A 17,848-nucleotide genomic window follows, 5' to 3' on the forward strand; every position below is an offset into this window, starting at 1 on the left:
ATAGCACCAACCAACATGCTGCTGAATGTCCCACACAGGAGACAGATTGTAGTATTAAAGAATAATTAACAAAAAAAATTTACACAATGAAATGCTTGATTTGTTACAATTTCTCATCGCACTTTCTCATTTCCACAACATTATAGTTGCATGAAAACTGCTGAGCATGCTCATTCCTACCTTTTTATACTATTTACTATCACAACAAAATCTATTAAGTTGCACATATTTTCAATTTATAGTATTCTAAAATGTATCATGTTATTTTTGTCGAAGTTCTTTGAACTCATGTGCACTTGCGTCTTGTGTCGTTGATTTTGCTCAGCTATTTGTGTACTTAAAGATTCGCGGCTTTGACGCCTAGACAAACGCATTTACATTGGCCGCATACTGCCGGAGTCAGCTGGCTGCCACGCCAGGAACTGACTGATGTCTACAATGCAGTCAATAAAACTGTCCTCGTGCATCCCTGATGCGTCTATTAATGCAAAGACTCGCCTTGCTCGTGCTATTGTTGGATCTTAGAGGCGACTCTTTTGTACGTTATAAATCTTAAGCTGTTGAATTAATTACGTATGCATCTGCGTTGCGTTGTTTGCCAATAGTGTTAAATGCATATTTCAAAAAGCCGCTTTTTATTTACAGGAGGTTGGCAGCATTATTGGAAAAAAGGGAGAAATTGTGAAGAGATTTAGAGAAGAGGTAAGTCATTAATGAATGTTAAAATTGATAAGCTAATTAATTACTTGTAAATTAAAAAATGTATCACCAAACTCGTTTTTCATATTGAAAACCATGATAGTTAAAAAGTGTCTACAGCTATTTCTGTCAACACAATTTACCTTCATAATAGTTACAAAACTATACCTAAAAAATGTTATCTTACCTCAATGTTAATTGCATTTTTAATGTGGTGAAAACAATCAATCTAACAAGATGTATATAAATAACACACCTACATAAAACCTGTCTTGTTAACTTTCCCATTGTTGTAGAATTTCTTCTATGCTCCATGCGTCAAATTTAACATAATTTATTTGCCGTTTTCATGATGACCATGTGAAATCCTAAAACCTCTCGCTTTAATTTCTGCAATAGTAATAAATAGGAATCTATTGTGTACAGAGTGTATGTTGTAATATTTTTTAATGTATCAAAAAGTAGTAGTTTGACATCTATTTAATTCTTTCAGTCCGGAGCTAAAATCAACATATCCGATGGATCGTGTCCAGAACGCATTGTCACTGTCACTGGCACCACAAGTGCTATATTCAAAGCATTTACACTTATCTGCAAAAAGTTTGAAGAGGTAAGTTACATTTATTACTATTTCAAAATACAAAAAAAAAAAAAACAAATTTTATTGTACTTATCTTACAGAAATGGTATATCATTATTTCATTTATACTTGGTTTTGAATAAATACTGTAGCAGTATTCAGTACATTTTATAAAATTACTAGCAAACCCGGCGAACTCCGTTTCGCCACCAGATGGCATCGTTTTTTCCGCTTTTCTGTTGAAATTTTTCGGAATTTTCTTTGCTCTAAACCTCACGGAGCCTGAGACCTTTCCAACAAATGCAAAACCGTGGAAATCGGTTCGTGCGTTCTGGAGTTATAGCGTCAGGAAGGAAAACCCGACTTATTTTTATATAGTAGAAGAATACCAACTACACTTATTTTGTGTCAAAAAATACAATCATTCTTGTCAAACAACTTCCCAAACAAGTTTCAAAGAGTGAATTAACGATTAATTAATTATAAATTTATGAGGACTTTAAATAGAATCTGTCACTGCTTTATAAATTGATTGTGATAAATATGCATAATATTAATTTATATTTTATATTTAAGTATTTGTCTGAGATGACTTGTGGTTTAATATTCAGATGGACAAATAGTTGTCACTGGGATATAGATGTCACTGCCTGTTGCTTATGAAAACTATCAAATACTGTTAACTATTTAATACTGTACAAAATATGTTACTTTACTTTGAACACTCCAAGTGCATTTACATGGATTGTGCTCGTTGTTCAAGACTTTTTCAACACCTTTTTTTTTTTTAATTCACCCGATTTTCATATCAATTGTGTTTTAATATTCTGTTGAATGAATAATTATCACTCAGAAACATGGCCCATACGTTCGGATTATGCCTTTGTGATCGTACGTTGATTATTCAATGTTCGTGCCAACTACTACCACTGATTTGTTATCAACTGACTGCACCAATTAGACAATCGTGTAGATTAAGTATGTTTTGATTGGATCAAACAAATATTTATCACAGCCCCATCTTAATCTATATCAATATATTTATAACACAGGACAGTTCTTTGTAATCATTATTATGTAAACATATTACCTATGTTTTAAAATATAAAATTGACATACTTGGAATAGAGCAACTATATAGTTTCTTCATCTCTGTAAAAACTGCTTTCCGAACGCTTTTAAATGTTAAAGCTATGTTATGACAATTCACAAGTGCTTCGTTTAGAAGTCTAATTGTATATATGAGTGTTTGAGTTTGAGTTTGAGTTGTCTAATCGATCGCATAATCGAATTTCCAGTGGTGCTCGCAGTTCAACGAGGGCGGCGGCGGCGGGTCGCGCGCGCCGATCACGCTGCGGCTCATCGTGCCCGCGTCGCAGTGCGGCTCGCTCATCGGCAAGGGCGGCTCCAAGATCAAGGAGATCCGTGACGTCACCGGCGCCAATATACAGGTCACTTGCTACTTGCAGACTGCTGCTGTTGGGCGATACGTGGTGGCCTGCCACCCGCTTCGCTACACATATATCTAAGTCTAATAAATAAGATAAATCGTCATTACATAGTACAAGGGAAAGTCGCTTCCCACGTCTGTATGTATGGCTTAGATCATTAAAACTACACAACGGATTTTGATGGGTTTTTTTTAAATACAAAAAGTGTATAGTAACAGATAGATTGGATTCAACAGGAAGGTTTATTACAACACAGGGTTATGATAACATCTATTAAACTACTCGGAATTTAAGGCATGTGAAGACGCGAGCAATCACTAGTAATATATATTATACTATATAATTACGTGTCACTTAGTTTGTCCGCGATGGACACCTAAACTATTCAACCAATGTTAATTAAATAATAAGATAAGATAGAAATTTAATAAGATAATACTTTGCATTGCAGGTCGCAAGTGAAATGTTGCCGAACTCGACTGAAAGAGCAGTTACAATCAGTGGCACTTGCGATGCGATAACACAGTGCATTTATCACATCTGCTGTGTTATGCTTGAGGTAAGAATGTTAACTTAAAAATACATATTTGTAAGAAAAATCATAAAGCCATCTGTAATATGTAGTTGTTTTAAAGACATGTATTAATAAATATTTTATTAAGAACAATTACATTTATAGTTTTTATAGAACTTTGATGATGGTTTTTAAAACTTAAAATACATTCATACTTAATTAAACGCAGAAACAACATGATTATTTCATACAAAGCAATGTCCAAGAAAAAAAGTAAAAAAAAAAACTATAATATTTCTTTATGACTATAGTATAATCCTACTAGTGTTATAAATGCGAAAGTTTGTAAGGATGTGTGTGCGTTTGTTGCTCTTTCACGCAAAAACTACTGATCCGATTGCAACGAAATATGGTACGTAGATAGATGGACAACTGGAATAACATAAAGGCTACTTTTTTTGTCCCGACATTCCTACGAGATACGGACTGACGCCGGTGAAATCGCGGGGCGCAGCTAGTATAGTATAACTAGCTGCACCCGGCAAACGCTGTTCTGCCTTACTCTTATCATTTAGGGGTATGAAAAATAGATGTTGGCCGATTCTCATAGATACCGGATAAGCACAAAAAATTTCATCAAAATCGGTCAAGCCGTTTCGGAGGAGTATGGCAACGAAAACTGTGACACGAGAATTTTATATATTAGATAGACTATACCGTTACAAACTGGTAATGAAAATTTTCTTCCAGAGCCCACCAAAGGGAGCGACAATCCCATACAGACCGAAGCCTAATGTGGCAGGGCCAGTTATATTGGCCGGAGGGCAGGCGTACACCATACAAGGGAACTATGCTGTGCCTGCACAAGATGTAAGTTTTAAGAGATATAGATTTTTATACAATTTATGTGTTCCAATGTTAATACAAAATTTAAAAAAGTAATCCTTTAAAAAAAAAAATATTTTATTCTTATCGGGTACCATTGATGGTATATAAACAATATATTTTTAAGAAAATTTCTCAACATTAGTGGAATACTTTATTTAACTATAGACAGGCTAACTAATCGAGATAAAGAATATAAACAAAGGAATGATAAAACGACATGTTCCTGACTTCCGTATGTGTGCAAAGAACCTGCCAACAACAGGAATTGCCAAGCCCCAAATGAATTTGTTAAAACAAATATTGCATACGAAAGATACTGGCAGAATATTCGCTTCTAACATCATTTAATATCACTCATTGATCGTTAATTTTACGTTGTTGCTATTTATTATACAGTAGTTATGGTATTCTTTGGTTGTCAGCTTTTCGGACCACTGATACTTGAAACAATATGTGAGGTAAAATATCAGGAAAATGACGAAGATTTATAGCCATAATTAGTAAAGTCCATGTCTCATGACATTAGCGGTACACAAATTAATAGTTATTGAAAAGAAAGCGTTATATAAATATACAATATTATGTATTGTATATACTGTAAAAATGTATTGATACAAGCAAAGTATTTGATAGCAAAGGTTACATCTACGAGTACCATAAAAAGGCATATTAGTTGCACTTTACAGAATTAAGTTTTTTATAAAAAGGTATCGATTGACGCGTTTTTCAATTTAGGTTGTTTATAAATAGGTTGTTGCAGGATGTGTACCTATTAAATTTTATCTATAACTTTCTCGTTGCAAAGTTTCTCGTAATATCTTGAATGCGACAAACATTCCCGCAAGATAGTAATTATTTAATGTCTCCAAGGCAATGTTTCCCGTTTGTTATATGCGTTAAACGATTTTATATTCTGAAAATATAAAGTTCACACATAAATAGAAGTGCGAAACGTAAGGGGTAAAATCAAACAAATCTGTTGGTTTGCAAAGCATCAAGAAAGTGGCTTTTGTTACAAAAAATTCTCGAAGCGACGTCTCGTACGTGGGTTGAGTTGGCAATTGGACGCTAGTGGCGCAGGCCGTAGGTGTAGGTGTAGCGAGGCCGCAGGCTGTGCACGATGGCTAAGGGTGTGTGGGCGTTGTCAGGCGGTGTGCGCGCCGGTGTTCCCCCTGCTGGAGATGAAGCCGCCCCTCGCGGGCGCGCTGCCGCCGCACCACCTGCTGCCGCCGCCGCTGCACGACCACCTTGTGAGTGCCCGCCGACCTCATAGACCCCGCGACCCCGCGACCCCGCGACCTAACCACCTCGCTAACTCGACACCCAAACTAGCCCCATTGATTATATGACGCTCGATGTTCGCTCGCGTTTTTTCGTTTGATACGCCCGGTCGGGATCTTGAGTTAGAAAGTTTAGGGTAATTACGGGTTGAATCTTGTTTTTTGTTTTTTTTTTTTCAGTAAATAATAATAAATATAAAATGTGAATTTTATTAAAATTCTATTCTATTATTACATTGTTAATTGTACTTTTATCACCAAAAATTCTGGATAGACTGAAATTTATATAAGTTCATATAAAGGTAGATAATTGTCAATTACTTCTATTAACTGAATTAATGTGTCCGTTGCTACTAAGTGTCAGATTTCCGTAGATTTTCCGAATAATATCTTTTCGTATTCGTGAAATTACTCCATAATAATACTTGCGCGACCGCGAAGTTATGGCGACATTTTAGTTTATACAGCATATTGCATGAGCCCAGAATGTTACAAAAAAAAAATACGATTGTCTTTATACTCGGTGATAAGAACATACGGCGTAAATATTCATTTAATCAAGTATACTCCATATTCTTATGTAAATATCGATAATAGAAACACTAGTAAAATGGATCTATGAGGTTGTGTGGTAAGCTGAGTGACATATTTTGATTGGTGCTGCCCCGGTTGCCCACAAAATGGATGTTTGGTACCAAAGCCCCCGTAGACAGCCCCCTATGACTAAATTAATAGACTTAGTTATCCCGGTGATGTGGTCCACAGTGGTAATTTATTTCGCTGCAACCCCGTGCTTTTAGGGTCATGAATAATCCTTAATATTTATTGCACGAGATCCCTGCGCCTTGTATGTAGAACCATCCTATAGATAGCTTTTGTTCTTTTCAGCACTATAAGCATATTATTGGATGACATGTTTATTAATTATATAGAATATTATTATTATATTCACAGTAAGCTTTATCTGTTTGTTTTCTGGCATCGCCGTGGTAAATGCTTTCACGTTATCGTCTATTCACTCGCGTTTTGATTATGTAATAATCATATAAACATTCCTCTATTGCACCTGTTCTTATACTTTGCCAATACCTCACCTTATTCCAATGTTTTATTTTTGCTCCTCAATGATTAACATCTTCGGAACATTGAGCGCATGAATATGTTATGCGATTAAATTTCGTCTTTAGATTCATCAAGTCACGTATCCTAATGTTGTCGGTGCATAAATTAGGGCAGCACCACTCCTTAGCTCACAATGTGGTTAAAAAAAATGAGCCGAGCGCCCATACTATCCAAATATCCAAATTGAACCTTCCTATTACAGTTAGCTGATTTGTTGGTGATATTAGAAATGTAATACGTCCAAAAATATAAAGGGAGAGTTTGTTTTATATTTACAATTGTATTTTAGTGTCGTTTTTACCCAGGTATCCTATCCAGCGATCCCATCCCGGCCATGTCAGAAGAACGAAAACAAGCAGCTGAAGCTCTTTAACGTAAAGTCATGAGAAAAGCGGCGACTTTTGTTCACGCTTATGTTATTTTTATGTGTAAAACTAATAAATTAAAGGTATAAGTATTTACCTATTGGATCGTTTTTAGATGGGAGGTCTGGCGAAATCGCCACTTGCTGGTTTGGCTGCTCTCGGCCTGGGAGGTCTGGCACCGGCCAACGCGAGTGGCCTCAATCCTGCAGGTAAGGGTTAGTTCTGTCCAGTTACTTATTCTATCGTTGGGTTTTGGCTTCGCGTCTGTGACATGCTTATATTGTATTCGTAGAAGGCATTTATTATAAAGGGTTTGCGACTATGGATCAGTATTTCTTATTATGTTTTTTTTTGTGGGTCTATATGCCAATGTGTTTCTGCTTTTCATCTTTGTTCTTTATTTATGATATGTGCTTTTTGTTGCTGGAAAATTTTGTTAAATGGCTGTTTTGATTCTTTCGTTTTCTATTACTGGTATTCAAACATTACGATTCCTTGATACTAAATTATAGCAAACACTGGGAAAGTAAAACGTTAATACAATGTTTCTACATATTCCGCATTTAAAAAACACTCAGACACAATTTAGTATTTTTTCTTTTTTTGACATTAAATAAATCTTTCTATATATTCTAACAGCTTTGGCTGCGTTGGCGGGATCGCAGCTGCGCACGTCCAACCAGGGCCGCAACCAGCCCGCTTCTAACCAGCAGTCACACGAGATGACCGTGCCCAACGAGCTTATTGGCTGCATTATCGGCAAGGTGGGTAGTTGCAAATGTATTTAAACCGGAGAAACTAATAATCTTATTTAATTTGTTTCTATTAATTTTCAGCCATCGAATTATTTCAGAATTGTTTAAATTGCAATATTACTTATTTTGTCGTTATTGATATCATTTATTTGATTACTTTTCAAAAAATCAATCGCCACTTTGCATTTATCCGTTTGACACGTCTTTGAAGGTAATCTTACGTATTCTGATTACACACGCATAAATGAAGTGAGCTATAAATGGATATGGACGACACTTGCAGGGCGGCACCAAGATCGCGGAGATCCGCCAGATATCCGGCGCGATGATCCGGATATCGAACTGCGAGGAGCGCGAGGGCGGCTCCACCGACCGCACCATCACCATCACCGGCAACCCCGACTCCGTGGCCCTCGCGCAGTACCTCATCAACATGAGGTACGTGTCGTCACCACACCACACCACATCACACCACACCACACCACGCACACTATCACGACCCCTCTGAACTAACCCCTCAAACGTGACCCGAATCCCTTAATTTCATACACCGAGAACAAATCTACTCCCAGTTCATTTCGAGACCTAGATTACTTTCATTTGATCGCTCCCCGCTCCTTGAATTTGCGATACACGTAGAGTTTACCTGATCATGTCCGATTTATAAATGCCTGATCCGCCTCGAATTTTTTAACTATCCCTTGATTTTCCTTTAATTTTTCTGTACCTTTGGCTGGGGCGTTTCGAAGTGCGTTTGCGGAACGATGACAAGTTTACCTGCAATCCGAGATGACACGTGGCCTTTCAAATAAGTTGTTATAGAAGCGGTGCACTCGTACAAATAAATGAGATTTTGCAGAAAAGCACTAAATATGATAAAAAACTTTAAAAAATCATATTTTATATTAGTTTTACATAAATCTGCGTTGTATAAAGATTTGCGTCTATTACCTAACCTAGAATATTAAACAGAAATGTAACATAAAATATTGGTATAAAATTATGATGAAATGTATCATTTCAGAGTGAAAAGTTAACAAGAAGTTAGTTATCCAATCGGATTGAATAAGAATTATACGATCTTCAGAAGACAAACTGTAAATGAGTTGCAAGTGAATGAGAAATGCAAACATTATTTTTTATATTCGATTTGTTGATTGTCTTTGTTATTGTTACCTAATATTATATCATTAATTGCTTATCCTAATTGAAAATGTCGTTAGTGGGTTTTGGCTTTGACAAAATGGCTCATTTAAATACAATTTAAGAAACTTTACAAAACACTGTTTATCATTGTTTCATTTTAACCTTAACATATAATAGAAATTATGTGAAATCTCAAAAGAAAATACTTATAAAACTCAAAAGAAAATACTAATATAGACATGACAATTAGTCTGGAGGTACGAATATAAAAGAAATACCTAAAAAGTAATGAAGACATACTTTAAAATAATCATGGTAATGTAACCTATTCTACGTAAGGTAGTTTAAATAATCAATCGGCCGACATTTGAGCATAAAAATAACATAAAGGTACGGTCGTCTCGGATCAACAATGTAGGATGAGAAATTCCGCCTAGTTCTTTAGTTTGTCAAAAATTTGCGTATATAAAACAAAACTGGTTAAGTGTATTGAATTACTTTATCTACGATTAAATATATATGAGTAAATCATAATCCCTTTATTAGTGGTAAGATGTTTTAACGAAACTTAAGCAATAAAATAAAATTCGCTTCGTTAAAAGACTTCGATAGCCTGACAGTTAAAGAAGTAAATTTGAGATAGATGTAATGCAACTAATTTTTTAATAAAACCGTTTTTATACATACTGGAATTCGCTAGTTAATCATGTAGTAGTCAAAACGAATAAACCTAAACTGTTACTTAGGGTTAAGTTATAATGGAACTGGCGTAACTCTAAGTTATGTTAAAAATCATTAATTTTATGAGTTGAGTACAAAAAATAAAATCCAGATGATAGGGTAAAGATGAAATATATGCCAGATGCCATAAGTCTAAAAAATAAAAAAATTGAATCCATTGAGCAGGGTTAAATAAAGACTAAAAAAGTAGAAACGAAACAGACTTAGAACTAGGCGGTAGCCGGGTAACGGTAGGTCGCATTCGAAGCGTCCCACACACCGCCTGACCGCGTGTTCCTGTCCCGCCCCAGTGTGGAGCTGCAGAAGGCGAATCTCGAGGGGGGGTCGAGCTCGGGCGGGAACACGAGCCCGCTCGCGTCGGCGATCCCGCTGGCGCAGTTGCTCAGTAAGAGCGGGGCGCTCGGGGCCCTCAGCTCGCTGTCGGCGCTCGGCGGCCTCACCGACCTGCTGGCCGGCGGGCCCGCGCCCGTGCAGACCACCGGCGTGCACCGCTCGCACAAGGCCTTCCGCCGCCAGGACGACGAGCCCGCCAAGAGCTCCAAGGAGCGCAACAAATACAGCCCCTACTAGTGCGTCCCCGCCGCTTGCACGTGCTGCGCCCCGCACCTGCACAGTGTACGCTCTATAGATACCCTGTGCGTTGCAGGGCTGTCGGATGGGGGGGGATCACGGTAGAACCTCATCAATGGAAGTTCATTTGTCTAGAATCGCAATTGTGACAAACGAGACTAAATATCGGCGATATATAAATATCACACGAAATGAACGGTGTAATTAGTGGTCCAAAGAGTATTTTATTTTTTCAAGAAACTGCAATTCAAAGCGTTCTATATAGTGTACATAGTGCAGGAGCGTTGGAATAACACCTTAAAAAAATGTTGTTTGGAATTATGAGATTTACGAAGTATGGAATTGTAGTCTCCGTGATAGATTCGTACTTTTTGTTTTCTGTTCTGAGCGCCGTTCAATACACGCCTCGTTAGGTTAGCCGTCAGAGAGTGTGTAGATTCGAAACTTCGCGACGGCTGTTCTGTTGTTCTAAGATTAGATGTATTGAAAATTCTTTAGTTTAGTCGAGCTTATAATTAACAAACAATAATGTTTGAGCTCAAGCAATTACGCGAGTGCTCCGAAACTCGCAATAATTTGAGCGTCTAGCTCTTTAAAACTTTTTTGTGGCTCGCAATGAGTCTGAGAAAATAAACTAAAATTTGCGTTAGTTTGAGCGTGTATTTAAAATGCGATGTTATTGTATGACGTATAACATGTCAAAATTTGATTATAATTTATTTAATTATAATTAATTTATAATCGTCATTGTTTACGGTCAGTCAAGATAGAAATGTTTGCATAAAACTGTTTCTTTTCAACTGTTTCACTAATATCCAATATTTCATACAACCTTCCATGAACAATGTTACGAAACAAAATATTGAAAACAAAATACCTTCGCATTTCGAGAATCCTTCACTGAAAAGTACGTGGTTCAAACATTGATTTTCACTATAAGTTATTGGACGCAATATCATATCACGACTTGCAATCGAAAAAGTCCCTAAGTTGATCTCCGATAGTAGCTTCTATAATTACCTATATTTGTTATAGTCGTGAAATAATTATAGTCACTTTCTAAATACATTTATATTTAGATCCACTTGACTGATCGTAACAAGATTCTCATAAATATCATTTTATAGTCGTTTGTGGCTGACGCCGTAGTTTTCGGCATCGCTGTTAAGTGATGACGAATTTGTACTGAACTCATCCAAAGAAGTCGAGATGTTTCATAAGTCCAAGAGGACGAGCAGTTTTATTTAGTTTCTAAGTATAAAGTCTTTTCAACGTATTTATATATAAAATTATCTGACCAAGGATGATATGGAAATCTCTTTGTCGAAAAGAAACGGTTATTATAAGATTCAAGTATCGTAAGGTATACTAATCTCTGAGTACAAGTCCTATACTGTCTGTACATGATTATTATGTTAACTCAAACAATCATAATGCAATAAACAAGGCAATAATGATACCATTTATCTATTCACTTGGTTGTATAATACTAATGTTATATATAAAGTACCTAATGGAAAAATTATCAAATCAGCATCCAGTCATTTATTTGTCAATTGTCTATCAGAGACAATAGAAATGAAGAAGCGTTGATAATTTCGTTATTATTAAATCGAGGACAATCAAAAGTAATATGACTAACAATGACTAGGGATCGAGACAATAGTAGTAATACATAAGGAAAGCTTATAGGCTGTAAAATTTACAGAGCGCTTGGTATTAGAGTCTAAATGAGCCGAACTACAGGGTGTATAATAAAGACATCAAACTATACTTCATTAAATTAAATGGATGTGGTATGTGAGCATTTGTGGGGCACAGCGATATTACCGCAAAGTAATACAAGTTGTATTTAATGAATGTTATGAACCATAATTGTATTTTGTAATACAACTTTCATTTCTTTAATTGTCTTTGGTGGGATAGAGAAAAATCAATTTTTATTTATACAATATGACAAGTGTTTTACAGTAAAATGATATAAAATATCCTGAAGTATCGTTTGGTGGCTGCAAGTACATGTTGACTCTGATTATTTTTAAATTTAAAATCGTAGTTTGTATTGAAATAGTTTAGAAATATTGAAATACGGTTGCCGTAAATATTTTATATTTATAACAATCCGTTATAATAGAACAAGTGGTTTTGTTTGAGTCTCCTTTATAACAATATTTTCTTATTAAATTGACATTGGCATGGCATTAAACCACTTCATTTTGTTAATTTTGAAGCCACTTCTTCTATTGTAATGGGGAATGATTTGCTGTTTATTACATGAATCGATCTTTTTCTTATCGTAAATAACACTTTAACGTTTATCTCTTATATTCACTTAATAATAGTTTAATTATTATCGTGTGTTTGCACAATGATTGAGCTGATTCAAATTTTTACATTATTTATAATTGTATTAAGAAAATTTCATATAGAGTTAGTACGGAGTATTTTGTATTCCGATGAGTAAGGGCAAGTGAAGCCACCGAGTTAGTGTGCATTGGATTGTTAGCGTTAGATAGTGGCGCCTTCACGCTGCCTTTACATCATCTGATAAGTTAGAACTAACATAAAATCGAGGTCCAATTCGAACGTGTTTAACATTAGACGTAGTTGTGAGAAAAAGCAGATTATTTGCCTGCCAATGTAATTTTATTTGTAATAAAAATCATGTTATTTTTAAGGTAGTGGACGTTTTCATAACTTTTCAGGAATCTTATTACTCGCTAGTAAATTTAAGGAAAGATATTGTTTTTAGTACATACTTAATAAAATCATAACGATAAATGTGTTTTTATTTCCCACTGACTAATGCGTGTATTCGTTAAGTACAGGTTAAATGTAATAATGTAAATGTAAAGTCTCCTTCAAGACCCACGCCATTTCCTGCCTACTCAGGCACAAACACTTCCCGTGATACCTGAAATGCTGAATTTTGGTTCACCGAGAACCCACATCCTACAGCTCACTGGATCACCCATATCCCGGTAAGATGTTTCCTTTACATTTTAATTTGCGTCCTAGTTAATCCATTTAATCTATCACGCTAATCTTTTGAAATCACATCGACACCGATTCAATTCTCCCACACCAGTTCGATCCATCCAATGCAGTGTTCTAGAGGCGTTCGCGATGCCGCGTGCGGCTCAGTCGCACCCGTTAGCGTAGCTAAGTGTCGCAGGCGAGCCGCTGATGTTCCAACGGGCTGGTGTTTCAGGATCACGATGGAGACGGCCGGCTTGCCGCTGCCCGGCTACCACTACATCGCGCCCAACCACATAGTGAAGGCGCCGATCCATTGAATGGGGCTCCGCGGGCCGGGCCCGCGCGCTCCCCGCGCCGCCTGCTGCGCGCTCCCCCCCGCCGGGCCTCTGGCTCCGATCTACTTCTTCAAGTGAGCGACCGAATATTGTCTCTGAGGGGCAGCGATGTTTACATTTGTTACGAGTTTATAAGTATTTTAGATATTCTTATATTTATTCTCCACTATTTAATTGATTGGAGCGCGACGTGTCGGTCGTTGAATCGATTGTCAAAAAATTTAAAGTTAAGGTTTTTGAACGTATTATTTTGAAATTTGAACGACCGACGCCCGACCGGGGACGGTAAACGACGGCTCGACTCTCGTTCGCCGCTCACGGTCCGCGTTGGGACGTCGGAACGTAGCCGAGTTGATCGAATTTACTATGGATTTAAGCGATCAAGTATTTCAATTAACGGCTGGATTCTTTTAAAAGCGGTCGGCACGGAGCCGATCGGGATTGTAATGTTCAAATAATATTTATTAAAACGAGCGTCGGCGTAGGAGTAGATGCGTTACAATCGACCTCGGACCCGCTGACGTAGCGTAGTGTTAGAATAGCGAACAGAGTGAGAGGGTTAAAGACAATATTTGTATTAAAATATAATTGTAATTGCCTACAAATTTAGGTGTTACATTCAACATTGGTACGATCTGGTCATATATCGTTGAGAGTTTTGATTAACTCCTGAATCCTTGTAAAAATATCCACTCGATGATATAGTTTTATGTAATGTGAATACGGCTATGACCAGAGCGTAACAGATGTCTGACTGCTGCGTCGACACAGAACTGCGCAGCTTTGCAACCGGTGGGATCAAATCCTTTAAGAAACTTACAATAAAAAGAGGAGACAGAAGACAAACGTTAACAGTATATCATTTTATTTGTATATGATCACAAAAGACATTAGGTATGTAAAGATAATGTTGCTAATTGTGATAGTCTTCTAACTTATCGTACATAATAAACAGATCTCTCATTATAAACACGTTGTCGGTATCGGCTTCTGAAAATTTAAAGTCGAACAAATACTTAATATTGGTTTAGGGATCAAAGCCAAAGATTGTTAAAGTTTTTTTAAACATTACGAATGTTGTGCATTAATACTAAATTATTCTCAGAGTAGTAGAGTAGTGACTTATATGTATAAAATTATGTTCGTTTATTTTTATTACCCTCTCCAGACTGCTCATTATAATGTTTAGATCGACAATGTAGATAGGTCAGCGTTAAGCTATATATTTCTCAAATAAATAAAAACAAAAAAACTAAAAAAAAAATTAGGATAGTATTAATTTAAGAATAAGACCACAATACACTGGTAGATACCAGATGAAAGAGAATTGTTTTACTCAATAAGTGCCACGTGACAAACGAATGTGCCAAAAATAATGGGTAGCTGAAAAGAACATGGTATTTAAAAATCTTGTACCTAGGAAATGAATTAAAACTATTTAATGTCGCATTGTCGATAACATATATATTAATATGTAAGTAACTAAATGTTATTAATTTAAACCACAATTCATTATTTTGCACCGTAGAGATAAGATCTTTATGATTAAGACTCACATATTTTAAATACATATCCTTCGTACATATTTCTCCCCTAAGTCTTCCCCTTTAGTATTTCAATAAAAAAAAGTAAGTGGATTTTTATTAAAATTGTGCCAAAGTTGAATCTAAAAAAAGTTTGAATGTGGCGTCGTTGTATGTGAAAATGTAAATTGTGTTGAAGTTGTCGTTTCGTGCTAGTCAAATTGGTCTGATGATAAAAGGCAGAACAACATTTATAATAATCTAGTCAAAATTTATTTCGATCGTTAATTATTATTATCATTGTTTAATTCGTGCAAAATATCTGAACTTTACGTTCGACATTATGAAAATTATTATCTTTACAAGTTCTTTGCTTAATATTTTTACATTAGCAATAAAGATGATAAAATCAATTATTTATATTGTGTATTAATATACAGAATTGCTAATTAAGCGATGTATGGAGCTTTGTACGTGTAAGTACCACAGGTATAAATAGAATTTAATCCGTAGAAATAACTTTTTAACAGGAAAGAAGTAAGTGAATAGAGAGAGGAAATTTTATAGCTGTGATGAACGTTTCTGGTATGCACTTTTGTGCAAATGGTCAGCTTAAGTGGTCGATAAACGTAGGCGGAGATAGGTTCAGACGCTTCTGTCCTTCACTCGTGTCACCAGAGCGTTGGTGATCGCACATTGCAAATGTGTAGTGCATTTGTTGTATTATCGGGTAATTCTCGTAAGACATTTAAAATTGTACAATCTTCTACAATTTTTTCTTACAGTCTTACTAGATATAATTCAAAATCTTCAATTATCCCACAAGATATTCTACGTAATGATAATCGTAACACGTGTTACTTAAATTGGTGTTGTTAAATGGTGTATTTAGTACAATGCAATTTTAATATTGATAGGAATATTAGTGTTAATTTGATATGTGTATTACGTTCATATTAGTTTTGCAATAATTATAGAACGGAATGTAATCATATTAGACTAGATGTTATTCGTTATTGTTAACGTTACTTTTGATTTGCTCAATTATTTAAATATTTATATAAGCGTAAATTTTATTTTGACAATACATTATTTGTATACGATTGCTTCATTTTGAGAATGGCGTGAAAAATAAGGATAGTTGTATACGCAAGTAGCCCTGATAGTATCTTTGTAAGGAGAAATTTACAATTGCTCAGTGTTCAGGTGTTGTATTAATTTGTACGTATGCTTATAGAGACGGCCGTTCAGAGGCTTTTAGTTTCGACATAATTCACGTTTCAAAGTTGCAAATTTATTCTTATGTTGAATGGATAGAATAATTAACAAATTTGACATGAGTTTTTGATTTTGTGCCTTTATTGTTTTTTTTTTTTGTTACATCTAATTTTTATTATATTAATTAGCCTTTATTGACAGGGTCTGTTTTCGCCATAATATTGTAGTATTAAATCCAATTTTAGCAAATATTTATACATTAAATGTATTTTATTTTAAATGTTTTTTCTTGTTAGCACTGAATTTTTGAATTCGTAATGCACATTTTTATTCATCTCCTTCAGAGTTTGTGGATATTAGGATGATTGAATAAATAAAAAAATTAATAAATTTAAGAACCAAAATGTTGAGATAATGTTATTTACTCCATCGCAGAGTATTTACAAATGTAATAGAATCGCTATATTGTATTTTACAGAAATGCAGACTTTATAAGTTTGGAAAAAAGAGGGTTGTGTAATTTGTTATTTAACGTATACAATATATAAAAAAATCGCTTTATTCTTTTCACAGTAAGACCACTCAGTAATATTATAATGATCCAACGGAAGTAGACCAGGGTAAATTGTATAGCAATCACGAGACACTCATAAAATGTTTATTATCAATATTTGTATCGGTATCGGTATAGTAATAAATATCTAAACATTTTATTTCGTACAGACGCATTGTGAATAGAAACCAGTCAACGGCATAATTTTGTATTGTGGTATAATGAACAAATTTATGATTCTAATGAAGTGGGCTGTGGCGTCTCGTTTTCCGTTTTAGTATTAAATAATGACTGAGTATAGTAAGAATGTCAAATTGCTAACAATCTATCAATCTTATATACTGCTGCTATTTAGATAAGCATTTAACTATTTATTTATCACCAATTTTTATAATGCAGTATTTACATATGCGTTTATTTTTAAATTAGAAAGCCCACGCACCCTACTGATTCTAATTCAAATAATGTAAGTTACAGTACGCTCTGAAATTGTCGGTATTCTGGCATATCTAATTCATGTAGGATAATAACTATTGAGATAAATGTATTTCCTTGCATGTGCAACAAAATGTTTAAGATAATTACACTCACTTAGACTCTTCTTTTAATAGTGCAATCGATGTTCACTCGTCATATCTTTATTAAATATCAATGTAATTGTCGACATATCTAATCGTTTTGTGAATTGAATTGATTAATGTTTATAATATAAATGTTGTACTTACGGTTACAGTATACTGTCATTCACATATTAAATTGTTTGTTTTCATTATGTTATTTCAATAAAGTGTGTACATAAAATAGATTTGTTTTATTTACTGAAGAAAGATAACCTGCTATATAGAATTTTGTTCAGCCGTTATAATTTCCACATACTTACCGATCTCTTAAGTAATGCTCACTATGTCCCTGGCGTTGTGGGTGCAAAAGGGGGAATTGGTGCTATGATGTATCCGTAAAAGCATTACAAGCAGACGAACATTCATTCACACGGCAATCTATAAAAAAAAATATAAAGCTGAAGAGTTTGCTTGTTCTTTTGAATGCGCAAATGTCAGGAAACACTGGACAAATAAAAAAATATTTTACCGTTGTGTACGTGATCACTGAGTGCTACAGGTTATATGTG

At 35.2% G+C, this 17,848-nt stretch overlaps 1 protein-coding gene across 10 annotated transcripts in view; it reads left to right on the top strand.

Annotated features, from left to right (window-relative positions):
- LOC119838262 (poly(rC)-binding protein 3) overlaps positions 1-17,363 on the top strand; it is a 136,258-nt gene extending 118,895 nt beyond the window's left edge. For 5 of the 10 annotated variants that reach the window (XM_038364113.1, XM_038364111.1, XM_038364112.1 and 2 more), the window contains 10 exons: positions 646-702; positions 1,193-1,309; positions 2,578-2,730; positions 3,182-3,289; positions 3,995-4,114; positions 5,281-5,382; positions 7,015-7,114; positions 7,539-7,663; positions 7,938-8,092; positions 9,832-12,892. In XM_038364113.1, the coding sequence (XP_038220041.1) occupies positions 646-702; positions 1,193-1,309; positions 2,578-2,730; positions 3,182-3,289; positions 3,995-4,114; positions 5,281-5,382; positions 7,015-7,114; positions 7,539-7,663; positions 7,938-8,092; positions 9,832-10,111 (1,317 nt within the window). In that variant the 3' untranslated portion in view covers positions 10,112-12,892. Of the gene's footprint in view, positions 1-645; positions 703-1,192; positions 1,310-2,577; positions 2,731-3,181; positions 3,290-3,994; positions 4,115-5,280; positions 5,383-7,014; positions 7,115-7,538; positions 7,664-7,937; positions 8,093-9,831; positions 12,893-13,322 lie in introns of those variants that run through there. The other 5 variants (XM_038364116.1, XM_038364120.1, XM_038364121.1 and 2 more) reach the window with 5 other exon arrangements.
- The last annotated feature ends 485 nt before the right edge of the window (positions 17,364-17,848 follow it).

This window comes from Zerene cesonia, unplaced genomic scaffold (genome assembly GCF_012273895.1).
Source record: "Zerene cesonia ecotype Mississippi unplaced genomic scaffold, Zerene_cesonia_1.1 Zces_u002, whole genome shotgun sequence".
NCBI classification, from domain to species: domain Eukaryota; kingdom Metazoa; phylum Arthropoda; class Insecta; order Lepidoptera; family Pieridae; genus Zerene; species Zerene cesonia.